The sequence below is a fragment of the Diprion similis genome, chromosome 8 (assembly GCF_021155765.1).
Source record: "Diprion similis isolate iyDipSimi1 chromosome 8, iyDipSimi1.1, whole genome shotgun sequence".
Classification (NCBI taxonomy): Eukaryota; Metazoa; Arthropoda; class Insecta; order Hymenoptera; family Diprionidae; genus Diprion; species Diprion similis.
In genome coordinates this window covers 14,733,777-14,755,307 of record NC_060112.1, presented here as the reverse complement: position 1 = coordinate 14,755,307, position 21,531 = coordinate 14,733,777, and the positions used below count along the sequence as shown (strand labels likewise).

General features: G+C 34.8%; 1 protein-coding gene across 11 annotated transcripts; it reads right to left on the bottom strand.

The window, feature by feature from the left end:
- Positions 1-1,068: 1,068 nt before the first annotated feature.
- Positions 1,069-21,525, bottom strand: LOC124410091 (protein unc-79 homolog). Of its 11 annotated transcripts, XM_046888233.1 has the most exons (48): positions 21,089-21,511; positions 20,792-20,911; positions 20,551-20,712; positions 20,180-20,350; positions 19,640-19,729; positions 19,169-19,354; positions 18,784-19,016; positions 18,462-18,676; positions 16,440-16,465; positions 16,146-16,385; positions 15,460-15,601; positions 15,173-15,349; positions 14,689-14,969; positions 14,456-14,598; positions 14,077-14,298; positions 13,784-13,939; positions 13,176-13,305; positions 12,845-13,017; positions 12,200-12,348; positions 11,891-12,048; positions 11,622-11,803; positions 11,331-11,532; positions 10,993-11,187; positions 10,245-10,358; positions 8,960-9,108; positions 8,564-8,685; positions 8,143-8,374; positions 7,887-8,028; positions 7,522-7,729; positions 7,084-7,387; positions 6,664-6,941; positions 6,214-6,545; positions 6,045-6,134; positions 5,780-5,959; positions 5,618-5,715; positions 5,177-5,430; positions 4,933-5,046; positions 4,711-4,851; positions 4,179-4,333; positions 4,003-4,097; positions 3,570-3,821; positions 3,201-3,428; positions 2,927-3,082; positions 2,438-2,613; positions 2,044-2,320; positions 1,807-1,947; positions 1,589-1,711; positions 1,069-1,447 (listed from the first exon to the last, which is right to left on the bottom strand). In XM_046888233.1, the coding sequence occupies exons 1-48, from the start codon at positions 21,108-21,110 to the stop codon at positions 1,241-1,243; spliced, it is 8,343 nt and encodes a 2,780-aa protein (XP_046744189.1). In that variant the 5' UTR covers positions 21,111-21,511; the 3' UTR covers positions 1,069-1,240. The 11 variants fall into 11 exon arrangements, with proteins under 11 accessions (XP_046744189.1, XP_046744182.1, XP_046744186.1 ...); XM_046888226.1 differs by having other exon boundaries at positions 16,146-16,465; XM_046888230.1 differs by having other exon boundaries at positions 10,287-10,358; positions 16,146-16,465.
- Between the last annotated feature and the right edge of the window lie 6 nt (positions 21,526-21,531).

The following is a 21,531-nucleotide window of genomic DNA, read 5'->3' as shown; positions in this document are numbered from 1 at the left end:
AAATACAAGATTGAAGCTATAATTAAATTTTTTTCTTTTTTCGAACTTCCTATCCTAAAGTATAAATTTCAACATTCAAAATCCTTTCACTCACCAAATGTAATAATTTGTCACAATTCACTTTTTCAAGTTTTACTTTTCCGAAATCATCAGTTCCACGAAGAGATACAGAAACCAGTCTTGGTGGAATGAAAATAAAGACAGACCGTTCAAACAGAATAAATGGTGAATTTAATTATTCCCTACTCACGTAACTTTGAGCTTCGGAAGAAATGTTGGTGTAATAATAATAATAATAATAATAAAAACTATTGATTACAATGATTTCGTAGATAAAAGATGTTCTCGGGATCGGCTGGACGCACGGCTGGTAACGGGGTTGTTCTGTCAACCAGCAACATTTTTTAAATAGTCTTTTCTGAGATATCACATACCTATATTCTGCATATACTATCTATTCCCAGATTTTATCATGGCCTCCATTTCATATGACCCCTCTTTTCCTTACGCCGATATTTAAATAAAGCGAGAGACCTACATGTTTCAGGAAGCATTCAGGTAGAGGGCCCTACTCACATATAGTGTTTCACGGGATCACAATCTGATAAAACGTTTTATCTCGTAATCAATGTATGTACCTATTATCGACTGAAAAATTGAAACATATTTATATGATATAAATCAAGGTTGTTGGGTTATAAAAGTTATTCGGCGCACTCGGTCTATATGTATAAAAACATATTTGAATGAAATTTAAATAAAGTTGCGACCTAGTGCGCTGTTTCATCACTGGACCGTCTCACGAATTATGGGACGTTTCGCAAGTAACTATAAATAGATAACAGCTATGTCGAGAGGATCTCGTGAAACGACTCTTCCAACCTATCCTAGTAGTAGGTGACTCTATGTCTTGTATTGATCCTCAGCGGCCTTCATATGGGAATAAAATATCTGCTTCACAACCTACTCTCGTTACAATACACTCTGGAAACTATGTGAGAAACAGAAATAGTAATACCTAAATTGGATATTTTATCATCCACTCAAACAGGAATTAATCAACAATTATTTAACAATCATTATGTACATATAATCTCAAAAGCAATACTGAATAGAACCATGATTGCGAGTATTTACTGAACTGATACTATCACGGAAAAATAGATATATTCAGACTAGCAGGAGTTAAACAGACAGTCTCAACATCAAGAAACCAGTAGCGGAACACAATTTCATTTTTTCAGATGGAGTAGAATTGAGTAGCTGTCGAAGATTGTAACTCAATTTGCCCCATTTTAAATTGTAAGCGATGAAGCCATCTCATCAACACCGGATTGGAATCACGCTGTTCTACACTGACACTGTCAGCCTTTCCCAAACATTCAGTTAATTTTGTGGGGGGAAAGTTTCGACAATTCTGAAGACGCATTTGTAATTGCCCTGGCAACTGAAAGGTAAAGGGAAATTAATTAAAACACGATATACAGCAAAGACAAGCAATTCATCGAATTAAATTTAGGATTGTGAAATGTGTCTCAAATAGAGTTCTTAATACAGGCAACTGGGTAGAATTTCCGTTCGTTTTTACCTGAATATGATGAGCAAATAAAATCGGACTCCAAAGAGGTAGTAGTTTGCTAAGTAAAGTGGATTGACACTCCAACAGTGCTTCCAACAAACTCAAAAAATGCAAGTTCACCATCTCTGCTAGCTGTAATAATTGATATTTTATCAGTTAGTTATAGTAGAGTACTTTTTTTTGACGTATGCTTGATTTGCTAGGTTCTCTGTTCTTGCGATACCTACCACTTTAGAATGCGCCACAAGTTGGAGGACACAGGGTGTAACTTTACCCCAAAAATCAAGTAGTATACTCATTGTTACACTATGGGTTTCACTAGTAGTTAAATTACGCTTTGAAACTTCTTCTAAATAAACAGTCCAGAGCTAAAAAAGGTAAATTTATAGCATAGTATTGATAAATAAAATGATATAAATACTGTAGCTTACAGCAGTAAACAGCTGTTGGATGACATAACTTACCTGGCACAATATGAAAGTATGAAAAAGAGAAGACATGTGTAGAACTGAAGTTTTTGACTGTTCGGGGAAACCAGACAGTATAACTTGAATGTGGTCTGCAATATGGCAAGAAACTTCTTGGGGTATGGGTTGTGCAAATGGAGTCGGTGGCCCATGTATATGTGGATTGCCTGACCATGTATTACTGTTTCCATGAAGGGCAGTGTGGGTCAATGATCCTAATAGCAGCCAAGATAGAAGACGTACATGACCTATGCAATCAATGAACTCACGTGATCTAGAATTGGACATAAAAATAAGGCATCGATACTTAAAGCATTCAAAAGAATTCAGGCATGTAGAATTGAGATGAAAAATATATTACACTGAATAAACGTATAAGGATGATGATTACCCCTGTTGTAGAGTTGATGGTGGACTATAAAGCCAAGGTAAATATCTTGCTACTGCTCTGTTATCTCGACTATTTCCTCTGGTTATTTCTAAAGCTAAGTATTGTGCCAAGCCACATTTTAGCATCCCTCCTAAAGTGTCTTCATTTAATCCGGCTTGAAGGCCCTTGCTGTAACTCTAAAAAGTCGTAGAAGGTGTAATATACAATTCGAAATAAGGTTCGTTTGAAGGTGTAATACGAACATTGAAATACTGAGAAAGAAATATTTCAGATCCAAGAATATATTATTTTGGACATTTTTTTGAATGCTATTCTAGCCAATAATCGTTATTAACATTAGACTATTGAAGATCCTAAGAATACAACTTGCTTTTAATTTACAATAAAACGTAGAGCAAAATCTCTTTTGTTTGGCAGTAAAAACAGTGCTGGAATTACCTGTTACAATGTACAAATTATTCTAATAGACAATACTGTAACAATTTATACCTTCACTTTACTCAGAGTGTGAAAGTCAGCTAAAAAATCTAGAACATCTGATAGTTGGCTCCGCAAGGATTCAGATGCGTTTGTATTATAAATCGGCGATACGTCTGCTTGAACATCTTCCATTGCAACATTCATAGGTAGCATACCTCCCACATCCTGCAATAGAACACATTATTAGGCGACAAAACTTCTTTCAAAACAAAAAATTACGTAATTGCTGAATACGAATGGCATCCGAATATAAAAAAACTAATTCTGGTGATGCTATGCGTACCTGGAGAATAAAGTGAATCAGCAGTAAAAAGTTTGAGTCTGGAATCGTACTCTTGAATTTGATTGCCTGAATCAATTCAAAAATGACAGTTCGACTCAAAAAATGCTTGTCTCGATCTCGTGTGAATCCACGATGACACAGGTAGCAGAGATCAGTCAGATAGTTATACTTTAATATTGAATTCTGTATAGCGTAGCTGAGAACTTTTGAAAACGGGTCAAGCATTCCCTGAAAAATTTCGATATTAATTTTCTTAGCTGAATTTCAATCACTTTTCACATAAATCCTGTGGATTATAATGCCTTACAACAAACAGATTCAAAAGGATAATTAAATAAAAAAGCTTTGATTGAAATCATGTTATAACACCTTAAACTGTGGTATGCCAGGAACTTTCAGTACTGAAACCATTATTCTGAGTAAAGGAGTTATATCTTCGATAGAATTAAGTAACAACACTAGTCTTCGAAATAGCCCATCAATTTGTGATAACAAGCCACCCCAAGTAGCAGCCCCAGGTCCTAAGCCTGCTTCCAATGGTAAACAGTCGAGATAGCAAGCAACGTTGTGCAGTATTGTTGGGAGTCGCTCCAAGGGAAGTGTTTTCTTTGTATTCAAACTCTGAAAGCAATGAAATCTCAATGGTGGCTCTCACACTGTATGTTTCAAGATAAAGTTACTGGAGGTATTCTATAACTACAGCGTCAAACATACTTTATCAAAACTGATGTTAGAAATAGGATAAATCGCTAAGTCTTATTCATTTTTCAGTAAATAATGAGTCCAGATAGGAATGTGATACCTCAAGTAATAGTTGTAGTGGAGCAATCGGATTCAATTCGTTAAAATCTACCAAGGCTTGTGCTACACTTTTGAAGAACTGCATTCTTGTTGTCTCTAAGAAAGGTAATTAGAATTAGAAATGAGTTACTCTCCATGATAAATTCACAATTACTTTTCACTTAGGTACAGGCTCACCATTAGTATGTGTCTGAAACATCTGTACAAATACACCGTTTGGAGCTAACTGGTGCAAAACACATCTCAGAAATTGATGCGCTACACTAACTGCTCCACCAGGTAAATGCATGTTTGTCTCATTTTGCCACGGATACATGGCATTCAAAGCAACTCTGGAAAATTTTAATGCGGTTTTAGTAATACACTTTACACGAGTACCTATACAACTAGTATAATTTATTGTGACTAGATTCATGCCTGTGTCAATTTCAAAGTGAACTTCACAAACGACACAGCACTTATGATAGGTATTACCATACATCATATCACCATGGATATGAAGATGAAAATTAAATAAAAACTGAAACAACCTAGGGATATATTAATAACTAGTCATATTTGAATCAATCACGTATTTAAATAAGGTTTATGTTTTGTTTGAGGACTAAAATAAAAGGAAAAATGGATGCATTATAATTAAAAGTAGCCTCCTCAAGTGTTCATCACTACCTGTATAGACTTGCATGCATGTTGTCAAAATGAAACTAACTTAGCGACAACGCTTAGAATTTCTGGAAGAAGTGGAGCTGCTAATGATGGCTCCCTGTGAATGAAGGTACCCAATGTAATAATGCATAGACCTAATTCTTCATCACTGTACTCTTCTTTTATTGTCCCACATTCGGAACATCTAAACAAAGAATCATAATTATTAAAATTATACATTTTTGCAAATGGTTGAACGTTTCGTTGATAATAATTTGTAAATTACCTGTCATACACGCAATCATCTCCGATTCGGAATAAACTTTGCTTCAAGTTAAAATCTGCATGATATGCTTGCTGTAACACTGGATCCAAATTTGCTTGCACATGTGGTCCAGGCCTGGTGAGAAATAATTAAACACTACATTGATATTGCAAAGATCCTTCTAAAAAGTAGCAATTACTTTATGTGTATGCAGAAAATAAAATTGGTACGAAGCAATAAATAACAACAAAACACATCTATTCACCAAGATTCTGGTCGACGGATATTTCCAATTGAATGCTGTGTCATATTGAAGGGTGTTTTTCGCATTTTCTCTCGTTGACTACGTAATAAATCTTCCATTTTTGTTTTACGGTCATGCTCTAAAGACCGTAAAAAAGATTCTTCGATCACAGGAGGTGGTGACTCTAAAGCTACCTGCTTCGTTAATTTTCTGGGACTTGGGGATCTTGAATGGATCTCAGTTGCGATTGGAGTTAAGGCTGAGACCGAGGATATCTATAAAAACACAAGAGCCCAAATCATCTCAATGTGTCTGGCAAGTCGCCAATAACATTTACTCATCATAAAGAATAATTAAGCTCCAAGTGAATGTCACTCACCGAATTGGAAGTAAATATATTTTATTGTTATGGTAAAGTAACAAAAAATCATATATCCATCTATCAATAACAGTTATGCGCACCCTGTTATCTGAAGAAATATTATCTCGTTTCGGACGTGGGCCATAACTAGGACTTTTTTTCTCAGGCACTGTCTTCTCATTCTGTTGGTGACAAATATCTGCAAGTTTGATCGAGTAGTTAATAATATTTCAATTCATAAAATCTACCATTACAAAACGTACCATCGGTTCCTGGCACACCAAGAACTTGCCATACACGTTCTATAAGGCCAGATATATTGTCTCGTTGTGGTCCAACGGGTAAAAGGCGTTCTGGCAATGGAAATTCCAATTGAGAAATACTACGCGGTGTTGTTACATCACTCGAAATGCATGTTTCACTGTCTTGATCGAAGGAAGATCCTGAAATAATTGTAGATACCAATCTTTATTGTTGAGTGTGATTCAAAATACAAACAATATCTGAAAAAGATTTTATCATACTTACCCACTGTCAGTATATCCATCTTGGATAACGGGGATTCCGGGGATCCATACGCTTCTTCACACATCAATACTCGATGAGTTGTACGTTGTCCTGAAATATTTTCCTTGTGGTAATTATAACTGGTCACATAATACAAATATGGATTGTAGAACTCAAAAACTTGACATACGTGCAACAGTACCAATGGGTAGCAATCGTTCCATAGTTGGCGTGACTATCTGTTGATGAGTAGAAACATTTTGCCATCGAGGCGTAATATTTTCACCATTCTCAGTGCTGGTAAGTTGTGATGACATTGAGCTAACGACAGGTGAACAAGACTGGTCGCTGCCAAGTGGCTGACTAACAGCTGGTGTTGTTTGGCATATTAAAATAGGAGAAGTTATGGGTGTACTTTGGTCAACGTTTTTTTGCCGCCCAAATTGCTTTGGTATAGGTGAGACACGTGTCGCCTGCTCTGGTACAACCGTGGATACTCTTTCTTTGGTCGTCGCATCAGGTCTATAAGGTTTGACAAATACATTGTGTTTTCCACAGATTGAAATCCAAAATACTTTGGTACGCATAAAAAATATAGAGAACAGCAAAATATAGTATGAACAAAACTGTGTGACTATACCTATACGAATTCACAGATTCACTTCTGGCTGTACCAATATTAGGTACTCCAGTAGCTACAGCTATAGCACTTGCGAGTCCAGTTGAACTAAATGTTGGCTTGGTGGATACAACAGTGCCATTTGAGCCAGATTGTGTTACTACTGTGGTTTTAGCTACTGAAATCGGTAGTGGTGTAGATTTCTGCGAATGTTGATGCCCAGATAATAATGAAGATGTGACCATCATCTTAACACCTTCATGTACGCCCCACTTTTTATTTGGCAGTCCATTATTTACCTGGTTTCAACAGAATATACATTAATATATATACTAAATTGTACTTATAATCATATACATATATGATTGTGAATGCAAGAATATTGCATTGGTTTTGAAGAAAATCAGCTACTAAATTCAATCCAAGTCAGTAAAATCAAACCTGCACTCCGTCATCTTCGCTACCGAGAAACCATGTTGGCCGATGTACAAGACCTTCATGTTTATTACGATGAGCACTGTGTGCGAATAGTGACTTATTTTTTTCAGCAGAACTGAAATGATCTATATCTGCAGCATGCACAATCATTTTACTCGTAGTAGCTACATTTCTGCCTACAACACCAGAACTTTCATCCATTTCACCAAGTGATCCACTGCTACTGCCATGAAGAGTGCAGTCCGATTTTGGGCTCTCTGGTATAGCCGCCAATTCTGATTCCGTATCATCAGCGTTTATTGAGTAGCTGCATAATACCCACATTTGAATTATAAGTGTGTCATATTTGTTAAACATTTATGTATTCAAAGTACCATAAATTCTTATTTGGTGCAAAACACACAAATTAAATATTCATAAATCAAAATTCTATATGACTACCTGGAGTGTTTATTCGGATATAGGCTGGGGGTTGTTTCTTCCCAATGCGTTTCCATGGCATGCGATTGTGCATGATTTGTTCCGGGACTGCGCTGATGGACAGAAATAATGGTTGACGAGGCTCTTCCAGGTGGACTTTCTCCGTCAATATCTGCGGTACATCCCGCTGCTAGGTCATGGTCTGCTCCAAGAGAAGGTTGAGATACGTCTATAACAAATGCCAGTACATTCTTTACAATTAATGAAATAAGTGAATTAAAATGAGTATATTTAGCAAGAACAAAGATTCAATTGCAGGTCCAATTTCATTATTTAAGTTGAGCCAATATGTATAAGATCGAATTATTAGACGACATCAAAATGACCTCGTGATCTTGATGGAGGTCCTCCCATAACAACAGTAGCTGGAATTCGCCTGCATTGATGGTGTTGAGTATCCAACGTGTTTAAAACTATTTTGATCAAAGACTGAAGTTGGCTACACCAGGGTTGTTGTCCATATTGATACTGAAAGTCATATGAATTTTAGTACCTAATGTTTGTAGGCTATTTAAAAATAAATTAGCTGTGCAGTGTATGTCTTTATAGTACATGTAGATCAGTCATCAGTCAGATAAATACCTTATACAATAAAACCAGAAGGGACATCAACCATGTTCGCCTAATATGTGGTTCCAAGTACCAGAGACTGTAAGTTGGAGGTTGATGGTCAACAGCAGGTACACCCTGTGGAGGACATGGACAATGCTGCAATACAGCAAGGACGGGAGGTACCATTATCCATCCCATAACGTGATTCTGATCAAGAAGTTGGGGCAGATTTGCAATAAAGACATTAAATACTGGTGATACTCTGGAAAGAAAATAATTATCAAAGTAGTTCAAAAAGTTAAGGTATTACAAACGAATTCAACTAGACATAACGTATGTAAATATGCATCACTACTACACTTTGGCCACTTCACAAATTGTAACGCTGAAACTCAAATTCATGCGTCCATGAATGTATTTATTAATTAGTCATTGAAGTCAGACAGAATACCTGAGGCGTTGCGGAGACGTGTGAAATGTTCGGTCCAATTGATTATATCCAAGAAGAAGATAAAGATGACGCAATATAATCCCTTGCGTTTTACATAATGGTTTTTCATCGGTAGGAAATGCCTATTAATGTAGTATTACTGTTATTAAAATGAAAATCTTTGATATTTTATCTGTTTGTTATTTTCACTAATTAACTTTATATTGTGCCCAGGCTAGTGTTCATTGATCATTGGTTCAGAATTTTGGAAAAGCATAGTATGATCGATTCTCAAAAGATATTATTCATTTACAGATACACTGTCAATTACGGTCACTATATTACTTTACTTCACATATTTCATGGATAAGAGATCAGTTCCAACAATTGATAAGCTCTGCGAGAAATGATAATTACTTGATCTGCTCTGGAGAGGAACTGCATGAGAAGAAATACAAGCAAGTGAATAGTTTCTTTGTCAGACTCTTCCAGATCAATGACCTTATGTATGAAGCCAGGTAAGTTTGCACCCTCCTCAGCAACATTCAGGGAATGGATGTGACCATCTGAAAATTACATATCTTCAAATATTCCAAACTTAAATCCAGTCTAGACTCATTACAAAGATAAAAATAACAATATCCCATTAAAAAAGTTGACAAGTGTATAGCGAAACATTTTCAAACATCCTGCTCACTCTAGATCAAATTAAACTCTACTGCTATCTACATCATTGAAATACATGCAGGGCATGCAATGGTTAGCGAATATCACAAACTTCCAACTTGCTATTAAAATTGAGAAAGTGTATCAGGTTAAACACGAATATTTGGTGACATGCCATTGCAATCTACAGTCTATCGAACTTTTAGATCTATTTTTTATTTTTAATTCAATTTTAGTAAATTCTACCTAATTATTCTATTAAATTAGTTACAAATTAAATATGACGAGGCATTACGTTTTATGTCTTCAAAACAATTACTACATCCAACAACATCGAAATGTTCACTTCCAGGGGCATTAACTGAATGCAAATATCCCATGCCAGAAGACATATTACTAAGCTACCGAATTCTGACTATCTCTCACTTGAGATATGCTAAGAAACGCAAGAGTGGTCAGAATCCTGCACCTGAATTATGAATAAAATGACACGGAGCTTGCATAAGTAACAAATATGAAACGACTTCAAGTGTTCAAATATATCCACAAACACCTATACAACAATAAAACCTCCCACCAGTACCTTTGAGAAAAAATTTGAAAAACATTAAAGTTCTTCGTCGATCTGACATAGTTGCATATTATTTACTGCAGTGACTGTGGATAATAAGTACAGAGAACAACATTAAACTTTAGATGCAGACATATTTAAATCATCTTCACCTAATTTCGTTCAATGAAAAACAAGAACTTCATTGTATATACTTAATAGCTAGTCACGTACTCCCAGTATACCAGTGACTATATGTAATAGAGATAGAATGAAAATATATCAACTTATTCTGTGCTTCAAATATGAACCCACTAGCATTGACAGTTTCCAGTAATTAACAAATGACAGACACGAGCAGTTTATGTTCTACCAATAAGTGGGAATTGCAAACCTTTCAATATCTCAAGTCAAACGTTTCGAGGGACATACATACACCCAGCTTGTATATTGATATCAGTAACACCTACGCAGACACTACGCTACCTGGGATACTGTTATTAGGTGGGGTGGACCCCAGCAACTGACCCAATCCAAACCTGGAGCTCTTGCGCTTTAAGATAGGCGCCGAGTATTGCCGGCTGTACACTTTCTCTTTCTCTGGGGAGGTGACACATACACATAGATGGTGAAGTAGGGTGAAGTGTTGTAAGGTGCGAAGAGAAACAAAGTTACATTTATTAATTATTGGTCCCGGAAACTATTTTCGGCATTACTTCTTTTGTTTACTTAAAACCCATGTACGTGTCCATATTTGAATACTAGCTCTCTCCTCTCTTTAATATTAAATAAATATTGAACTAAAAATACGTATAGAAGACCATTTGCAAATCTATAAGCCACTGAAATTTTGTATCTCGAAATAGAAAAATAATAGGGTATATAATTATCTCTGAAATAGAGGAATAGTATTAGCTTAACGAGATTAGGGTACTACAGTTAACAAAAGGTTTCTAATAATTCTTAGCTGTTTCGGAAGTTTACGTAACTATCTTAATTCAATATAATTAACTTATTATACAAAACTTGAGTTACTATATGTCTTTTATACCTAGTCGTGATTTTTGTGATACAGCTATAAAATTCACCTAACGAAAGGAGTTATTTGCTAATATAAAATTAACTCGAGACTTACCCTTCAAAGTTTTGTATAAACGATATTTTATGATCAATAGAAGAATGAAGATTGGTAAATTGGATTCAACTAATCATAAGCTTGATAAAATTACCATACCTTGTTTCGTGTCTTGACGCGGAATTGTGGAAGCTGGTGCAGACATTGTACGTTTATACGGCCATTTCGTACCAAAACTAGCACTCAGAGTTTTTACCAAACTTGTACTACTACCATCAGACAGGGAAAGAGCTTCATGTGCTCGATGTAGCTTTCTGATGAATATTTCACTATTCAAGTCAGTATTCCTCAGATCTATGAAACAAATAGACACATTTTAAAAGATTTAAAACATGCAATATAAAATTATAATTGTAAAATAGAAGGCGTTCTTTGTGATCCAAAGCTCGTTTCAGTTTTAACACTAGTTTACGATATTATAAAGTATTATTACTCACCACGAAGATATGCTATATCTCCAGCCTTTTCCAAATTTATTTGTGCTTCCAGGTATAGGGTATCAAAACGATTTAGGAAGAATTCCCATGTGAGAATTCGTCTATCACTGAGACTATTATGTAATTGATAGAGAGATTGCAGTACCATAGGTCGATCTACTATAACCGAATCGAACTGGGTCTCAAGACAAAATATCAGAGACTGTAAATCACATAAATTTGGAAGTTCAATATTTCAGTATACACATGAATATCTTATACTTATAGGAAATTCAACATGAGACGACTTACCCTTATAGCAGTGTCATGTATTGTGCCCAGGTATAATGTTGCACGTTGAGCAACATGTACATTATTATCATCCATGCTGGTAATTAAATAGCAGAAAGCGTTTGTAAGGGCTGCTTGTAAACTTGGATTACCTCGTAGAGGCGTTGAATCCATAAATCTGGCTATTAGAGTTACTCGCTCAACTGAAAGAATGTTATAAATACATGGAAATGACAAGGAGTTCATTTGGAAAGTGTGATATATTCTCAAAGTCAAATATCTTGAGTTACCAGCAACGAATCTAACACGCCAATCGCCACTATGAAATTCTTCCTGGATGAGGTGCCAAAATGTGTCGGCTCCGCAGGGAAGTGTTATGCAATGTAATAACAGCGGTACTGATACCTGAGCAATGTGAGAATGTTCCGCATTGCATAATTCCCAAAGACTGGAATGTTATTCAACATATAGATTCAATAGATTCATGAACTAGTAATTAATAATATGATACAAAAGTTAATTTTTTATGTAAATGAGATAATGACAATTTTTAATCTTTGAAAAATTGTTGCAAACTCTAATCATTGTGTGGAACTCACTTTTTAATAAGCAAATTTTCTTGACACCATATGAAAAAGCCTTGATGATCTTTGACTGCGGTGTTGAAAGCATCTCCGTGCAGGACCATAATATACAAACATTGTAGCATGTAATATAATATGTCCGGCTTGTCAATACCTATTAATTCCTATAGAGGGGTTAAAAAATTATAATTACAACACTGAAGCTTAGACTAGAGTAGTTTCAGATGCAGGAAAAGAATTGTGTCAAAAATTAATTCTGTTACATATGATAAAGCTTTCAAATGGATCGCTAAAATATGATTTGACATGTTCCACTCGCAAATAACAATAATGTACAGATTCAGTTCTAAAAAAATTCGGTTATTGATGAAAAATGTACAATACAACAAATATTTGTAGATGAACTTTTCAAACTCGAAAAATTATTCTTATTATTATTTTACATTACAAGTTCAAACAGTGTGATATGACTTCCTGTTGAGAAATGGCAGGAGGGGATTCTCTTCATTTCAGAAATACTTCAATTTTAAAACAATTTACGATAAAACTTAAATATGAATTTGCAGGATTGAAAGTACGAAAACAATAAATGAAATTAGTCCACGTGGTTCCACAATAAAATTAATATTTGTGCAAATTATGAAATTCGTTCAGCAATACCTTCAAAAGTTTATGGATGTACTGAAGCTGTTCTGGCAAATCTTCTATTGTGAATCTGAACTTGCCAATTGACGTGTGCCAAAAGTCATCCAACTCATTATCTGGGCTAGTCATCACTGGTTGATCATTTTCCCCCACAATCTGTGGCTTTGCTATACTGACAGTTGCAGTAGCTGTGCAATAACAGTCAAGAATCGTATCAAGTGAATCAAATGTTGTAATAAATTGCCCGCTAATGTATCACGGGAAAATGTGTAACAATTTATACAGTTTCAAATGAAAGTGAACAGATTTTGAGTATCTTCTTATATATGTGATGTATTCAACTTACCCACATCTGTTTCAGAAAGTGTAACAGCTCTCGCTACTGCTGACATAACTCTTTCAGCTGGAATAATAGCTGTCAAATCAAGCTGCTCCGAGACTGTTTCTACAGTGGCTGTCATAATCTGTTCAAAGAACTGATATAAACAATCAAAATACCCATCCACTGACCATAGGATAATTTCATATTTAAGGTATGACAAAATGTAAAGAAAGAATTAATTAATTCAAACATTACACAGGAATCTTTCCTATTCGTTCTTAATTACTAATTAAAATCACTAATTTTCATCGAAGATGAATACAATCTGCTAATGTGTCTTTACGTTGCATATAACGTAATGCTATGTAATACTGTGCTTTCACAATATTCTTATCGCTATACATATTCGGCAAATTCTAACATATACTACTACCATAATTATTTTTACCATGTCTAACACAACATCTGAAAATCTAAAGAGGGCTATGAAATATAATTATTATATCTGGCTAGTAAATTATAATGTAACACGCTGTACATAAATTTGATTTCAATATAAGATCCAGAATACTCTCTTGAAATGAATGGAAGTATTATTCTAATAGGTATATAATAACCACAGATATACATACAGAACATACGTGAGGCATATGTACAAGGACACCTCCCACAGAGTGCAGTTCTGGTACTGGCATGTTGATTACAACATCAGGCTTACTGTCAGATTTTTTATCTGACTCCGGTGGACTTTTGCGCCCGTGATCCTCTGCAGTTTCATCAATAACTGCCTACAAAATATGCATAATAATAATCAATTTTTCATACGTTTCGATTCATTATTTTTTGAAGAACTGATACAGCAATTTGAGAGTCATAATACAAGTAAATGAAAAAAAAAGCATTTTTTTAAATCACGGTAACTTACATCTGGTGGATGGGCTGGATTTTCAGGTGCCATGTATGTAACTAATTGTAAACATAGCTGATGCCAAATAACTCTCGATTCGCAGTAAGTACACTCATTGTCCGTTAAACAAGAATGACTTCCACTCCAGGTTGCAGCCACCATAGATTTCATAAGACCACAAGCATCTCTACATACCCAAGTATTAATCCCTGTATGTTTATCAATATCTTGAAGTTCCATCTGTGAAGGAAAATAGTATTGGAACTAGTAACCAAAATAAGAGCCAGGGTATTTGAATATCATGAGTAACACGTCTCAAAATTCGTACAATTAAGTTGTGGAACCAATTGACTACAACGTTTACGCTCAAACTGCAAGAGTACTCATTCTTCAATACCTGTTTCAGTAGTACATCTAACATGAGTATACAGCATGACAGATTTAATTCAGTATCTGTAGTGAATTCCATGTGCCGTGGTGTCGGTATTATATCATCAGACAGTGGTGTTGTATTTCCTGAGTCATCTTCAACGACCGGAGCTATATTTTTATTATAAATTATCACACATTAACAATCGAGCAAAAGATACGTGAAAATAATTTGTTCTATTTCCATACATATTAGCTCACATATTGTGCTCCTATTGTATGTTACATTGCAAGGTTTTGAAGACTCGGCAGACTTATCTGCATCACTCTGAATAGTTGCTTTCATTACTTCTACACCGTCGCCAAACATTGAGAATAACTGGGTAAGTGGAATCATTATTTCAAGCATTGTTAGAATTTGAAGCCAATTAAGTGCTTGCTCTTGAACTTTCGCTGTTGTATTGACAAATCTTTTAGCCACAAAGTTATACATCTTCTTAGCATCGAAACCAAGTGGGCTCATATCTGGGTCTAGGATTTTGCTGTAAAAAAAATAATACAACGACCAAAATTGTCATGAACTTCATCAGTCAATCAGTACTTCAATTTTGATACCAAAATTTGAAAAAGTATTCGGAGTAGTTAATTATTATACAGATTATCTGGAGTTATAATTCTATGCAGGATGTACTCTTGAAATCATATTACGATGCAATATCTAGAATTCAATAGAAAACTTGCATACCATAATATAATTTTCAGTTCATTGAGTTCTTTTTCTGGCACATCATTGACCATGGCTTCCATCCAATGCGGCATTACATAATCCCAAATTTCAGGCGTGATCACCTCATAAGGAACGAGGCAAAATAATCTATTCAAACCATCTTTCAAGTGGGATGTTCTAGACGCCAAAGTTTCCCTGGGTCATAAAGAATTTTCAATTGCGAATTTTCTGTACTCACTTATGTAGGCACACAATCCATGTGTAATAATGAATCTCCATATCAAACATTTACACGTGTTACGTACCAGTGTCCTCCGACTCTCACATAGTCTGTAGGATGAGGAAGAAGGCAAGAAATAAATACTTCATAATGTGTCTTTGCAATTTCAGACAACCACCCACAAACATAGTCAGTTTTTAACTTTTCCAAAGTGCTTTCAGCTTGGCCTAGAAAAAGCACAATCTCAATATTGATGAAAAAATGACTGGCAAATTTATTCGTGTGTAACTTTGTGGTTTTAAAAAAAAATTATGATTGTTTAGTGTAAATTCAGATTAAATTATCCATGTCAACTATAGTTGACCACTACTACTTTGATGCATAGAAAGTTTTGTCTTTTCGGTTTAGCCACTTTCCAACAGTAATATAAAAATATATTCAAGTTAGTATTGAATAATAACTTGAAAGAAATTGAAATTATTCATTTAAAAACTATGTAAAGAGGTAATATCTATGTAAGAGATTAATCAGAGGAATTTTCGCTTTCAATCTTACATTGATATTATTGATACAATGGCATATTGTGTATGTATTTACATTCAATATTGGACCATGAAGTATCAACAAAATACTGCAAAATTATATTGAAATGTTAATGGACTTTGGGACCCAGACTATTCTATGCATCAAATGCCAGTTATACATATATATATATATAGTCATGACTAGCTATCGTCCTATTTCTACCAATAATGTGAAATGTTAAATTACCAACAGAAAAGATAAGATGCATAAGACTTTTTTTAGTACCATCAAAGGAGTAAGCAGTAACATGAAACCAATGAAATAGCATTGACAATAAACGGCCGAGAATTTGGACGGGTGTATCCTGGTTCGGTGTGCAGAGTCCCACAAGTAGCCAAACTCCATATCGACCCAGCAGTTGCCGTTCCTCCAAACTAGCGGGATCAGCTCCTTGACCACCTTGACCAATTCCAGTTCCTGAGAACCCTGTCCCTCCTTTATTAGTATTAATTTCCAACGAATCTTTGTTACTATCCATACTTAGCGGTTCAGCCTCCTTAAGCAGGCTGTAAAAAGAGAGAAAACTGATGACGAAATAGTCTAACTGCTGTCTGAAGATGCATCTGCTGACGTGTATCTGGATCTAATATATCGTTCACATAGATTAGTTACTAGATTAATTTGCATCTTAAACGTTCCACCAGAATATTCATAGATTGTTTAGATGATTGAATTTGTTTTTCACGCGTTTACAATAGATTTTCCCAAGCTGATGATTTTCTGTTCGAAAGTATCATAGATATTGACTATTAATATTCTGAAGGACGATTATAAAACTTTTTTACAGGGCGAATTGGAAATATTTTTCTCTTTTCCCAATTCACAAGGCAAAAAATATAGTGTCTAGTAAATCATTATTTAATATCAACTTCCACGATATAAACCTATATGTGCATTAAAGAAATTATCACGGAGACTTTGCTATCCAATATACTTGTCAGACGGTACAGCTCCAGACAATGAAAGATATTATTGAAAAATTACTCTAAGGCAGCATAAATGATACTACTTTAAATCCATATAGGACTACAAATATAATACAAATATCTGAAAATATGAAAAGTTATGTACGATAGAATTAAAGGCAGTAAAATAATCAAATTTTTTAGTTTCAGTAATTCTGCTTCATTGGATATTTGAGTGTCAGATACAATTTCAGAAGCTAAGCGTATCGTTGAACCAAAGATTCCAATCCAATAGACCAGTAGGATACACGAATACACGCAAGCATTTATATTTCAACAATTACTCATGGTAGAAAGCCAATATGAAATTCACGAAAGTAATGTAATAATAACTTGGAACCCACGCAACAGATACCAGATCTATAATTTGAAGCTGTAGAATACAATTTATGCTTGCACTAACAAAGTTTGCAGGAGCGGAAAACTGAAAAAATTTCATGTCTCCGAACATGCATAGTAACCATTGAATGATTAGGATTTTTTTTTTAATACAGAAAGATTTGTAACATGCAAAAAGTCTAGGATATTTATGTACGCAGAAATGACAAGATACATTATAAAATTACATAGGAGAAAAATTTATATTATACGGGATTAGCATATTTCTATGAATAGGCTATTTAGGCAACAAATGTTTTGTTTGTTTTCGCGTGCGTGTGCAGGGAAGATGCGCATAATTAACATGTGTACGCTTGTATAAATAAATATATAAATACTGAATGTGATACCTTTGGTGCTGTTTGTGATTTAAAAAAAAATGGAGAAAACTGGTTTTACCTAAGAAGTCCTTTCGTTGCTTTGACCAACCAAAAATTGGACATCGAACACCCATTCATATTATGTCAACGTAATTGCGTTAAAATAGAAGTGTTAGTTTTGAGTTGTTATTTGCGTGATATGTGATATTTATTATACCTGGTTTAGAAAGCATGAATAAACATAGGCATAAACCTAGGAACAGTACTTGTAGCGGGCTTGATTATTTGTCAACTTGCAAGACGATTACTGTGACGATTTGAACATTTTCTGGACATTACATAAGTTCAGTGAGCAACATCAAACATTTTATCGACAATGCAATCATGCTATGTGTTACATGGATCTAATGATCTGATTTTCAAAACGAGTTTTGTAGCACGTTGTATGTTGCCTATAATAAATCAATAAAAAGCCATTAAGAACCAAGTAAGCGACTGCTATTATTTAAAATTGGAATAATCAAATTTTATTTTGTGTAACAGTGTGTGCCACTAAAGGTAAGGCAATCCAGAAGTTGACAGAAATAGATATCGACAAATGGAACACTGATTTTAAAATTACATGTTACTAAAAACTTGAACTGACACGGCTTGATCGCAAGTTAGCAAGAGATTTCGATATATACTGTTCAATTTTCTTAGTTTTCGTAATCTTAACTTTAAAACATCATTCATATGTATGTTATCACCGGAAAACGTTCTGTTACATTAGACAGTCGGTTAGTTACTTGGTTTGAAAAAAGTTCAATTGAAAATTATATAATGAAAGCAATTCTGACCTGACTATAGCTTGGACCATGTACGTCTGCATCTGTGAATCCATGTGTGATATATGCGGCAATGCAGTATGGAAGACATGATCACCACCTCGACGGTTGTTATGTCGAATATTATGACATTGTTGGCAGTAACGAATCGGATGATTTCCATTATAGCTTGCGCATTCTGTAGAAAAGCAAACGCTTATGGCTGCCTTATCAGTTGCTCTACAGTTCTAAAAAAAAGTCAAAGCAGTATTATCATTTTCGAAAAAGGCACCATATGATACAAGTCACAGAATTTTTCATGTTACTTATTGCATTGTATACCAAATTTAGTTACCTTATTCTCGCAAACCATGGATACTTGTTGCATTGGATGAAGAATATCGTAAAACATTTGATTCGGATGTTCACGATGAATTTCATTGGCACACTCTATGCACAAGTACAGTGGAGGTGGTGAATCAGTTGCAAATGTAATTGAAATGTAATGATCATAGCAAACTTTTCCAGCTTCAGCATTACCAGCATTTGGGCACATATCTCTTTGGCAGACAAATGGAGTCAAGTCATCTAAAATGAAACCAAAATGTTAAGTATGTTATACATAAAAATTAAAATATATTTGAGTCATTCATAGAATAGAGAAATACAAATAAATCGTTTTCTGAATAATTGTGAATAATTATAATATCAATGACAAATGCTCATGAGAAATTACTTACTCGTAAATTTCATCAATACAGCACGGCGATCAAACAAATTTGCATTGAAGGTTGGCCAGTAATAGAATAACAGTTTTGCAGCAGATGCCCGGGCAGGAGCTGTTCCGTATGCGATTACGCATAATATGTCTTTTACCACTCCAGGTTTCAATGCCATTAAACATTCTAATAACTGACAATGATGTGCTGAAACCCATTCCAAACAGAAATAGCTATAAATGCCATTCGTGTAAATTCATTGGTGGGAATTTAAACAGGAATTAAAATACTTAATGTAATAGTCGTATTGATATCTTTAGTGATATTTCATGATTTGTCTCCAAATTAAAGAGATTTTCTAATATCTTAGTTTATATACCCTTTGGATGAGTAAATATATTGGTTTGAATGCTACTATGCAGTTACGTTAATTAAACATTAGGTATGAGACTTAAAATTTGATAGAATTCTATGATTTTGGAAATTACTCACCGGGATTATTTGAGTACTGAAACACGGTCATGATGACAGCAGAGACAGATTGACTAGCATAGTTTTCCGTTCCGTCTTCAATTTTGCGGGCTAAATAAAATCGGATTAATTAGCTCAAGTATTTAAAACATCAACATTTTCTAGTGAATTTTGGGTAAATTAGCTCTAAAGCTTTGCAGCCTGCTGTAGTATCGATATGGAATTTCGTCCAAATTACTTGAACTGGAAGTACTGGTTTAGTATGTTGAATGTTGTACAGGTATTACGGAAGGATAAATTTTCACAGATTTTCACAGAAACAATTTGTTGGATCAGCAAATTGTAGCGTTAACATTGTCGCAGCAAGAGAATTTGTTGCAATACCTAAAATTTTGCAATTTTAACTAACGAGTTTGTTATAATGGAACTCCACTTGGCTATACTTGCAGAAGCTTAACTGTCGCAGTAAAAATTATTGCTGTGATTACATCACACTAAAATTTTCTGGTCAATAGAATTATTTTTATCCACATGGAGCAGATTACAGGTAAAGAAACTTACTAATTGTGAAGGGTAGAATATAGAAACAGAGGTAATTCACAATCTCCTGATGCAGTTCAACTGGCAGAACGGATATAGCACTTGCTGTTAGATATGGCAAGTTGTCTACAAGGTCATGTTCCAAAAAGGGCAATAAACAACACAAGCATTGCAGTATTGCCTGGCCGAATGCTGTTAAACACAAATCAGGGGAGATATACATCAATTTTTTTTTTTTAGCATGTTTAAATTGTAAATAACCTGATATACTTTCGTAGATATTACGGTGATATTTCATTGAAGATGAAATAATAAGTGGTCATAGTTTCATCGTTCAAAAGCAAATGATCTGTTGTTACAAGACAAATTGACATAATATGACTTTTACTGACATTGAAGACCAATGTGCACCAGAGGAACAACATCCATAAGCTGCATCACTGCATTGTAAAGCTGTTTATAATCCAAGTTTGGATACAGTGCCATTCTCTGTGAATCAAACTCTTGTGATTTTATCATTTCTAAGGGCGAATCAGGAACGTCTTTGAGAAGAGCTGAAATCAAAAGCAAACTTTGGTATGAACAATGAAAGTTCAAATTTGTACGACATTCAACCAACAAGGTTATACTTACAAAGCAATGTTTGAGAAAAGTATTTTATAGTATTAGTCATGTCGAATCCTGAGGGAGTTGGCTGAATCGCGTGTAGGAGTCTTTGATGGTAATCATGAAGACTCGAAAGCTTTAATGTGTCTATAAAATAACACAAAAGTTACAGTACAGTTCATGTGTAAGGCCATTTGTAGCTCAAATCGTTTTGATATTTACGTTGTAGGTTTAAATGAATTTGTTGAAACTATTAATTGCAATAATGAACATGATCATGAAACACATGGAATATTCAAAACAATGTAGAGCGATTATACGCACATGCAGCAAATTTTGTCCCCATTTTAGAGTTATAACGAAATGACTTTCGGTAAGATTAACATTGCTCCTTAATAGACATCATTCTTGAACATCGCATCACATGGACCCGAGAATCCGACGTATTGATCCTCCAAATTCAGATACTTTCTAATCTGGAAGCACTGTTCCGCGCTCATCTCGACTCCGGAACAGCTGATCGCCACACTATATTAGTTATACCTTTGGTTAAACCCTTGTACGGCAATTCCGCATCTGCGTAAAAATGACACAAAACGCTTAAGAAACACTTACTTCATTTCATCCGGTCATACTCAGGTTAATCACTCGGTTTAATATGCAGTGAATGAATTTGACACGTTGCGTTGACAGATTTACGAAAAATTAAGCGCACGCGCCAAACTCCAATGGTCACCTACAACCCATACAACCAAGGTATAAGAATA

What these genes read in the sequence shown, in the direction of transcription:
- LOC124410091 (XM_046888226.1), bottom strand. Translation starts at nt 21,110, where the DNA reads ATGGGGACAAAATTTGCTGCAT. An exon ending in GCGTGTTAGATTCGTTGCTG is followed by an intron (nt 11,804 to 11,890) that starts GTAACTCAAGAT and finishes ACATTCTTTCAG; the next exon opens with TTGAGCGAGTAACTCTAATA. An exon ending in GATGGATATACTGACAGTGG is followed by an intron (nt 5,960 to 6,044) that starts GTAAGTATGATA and finishes CAATTATTTCAG; the next exon opens with GATCTTCCTTCGATCAAGAC.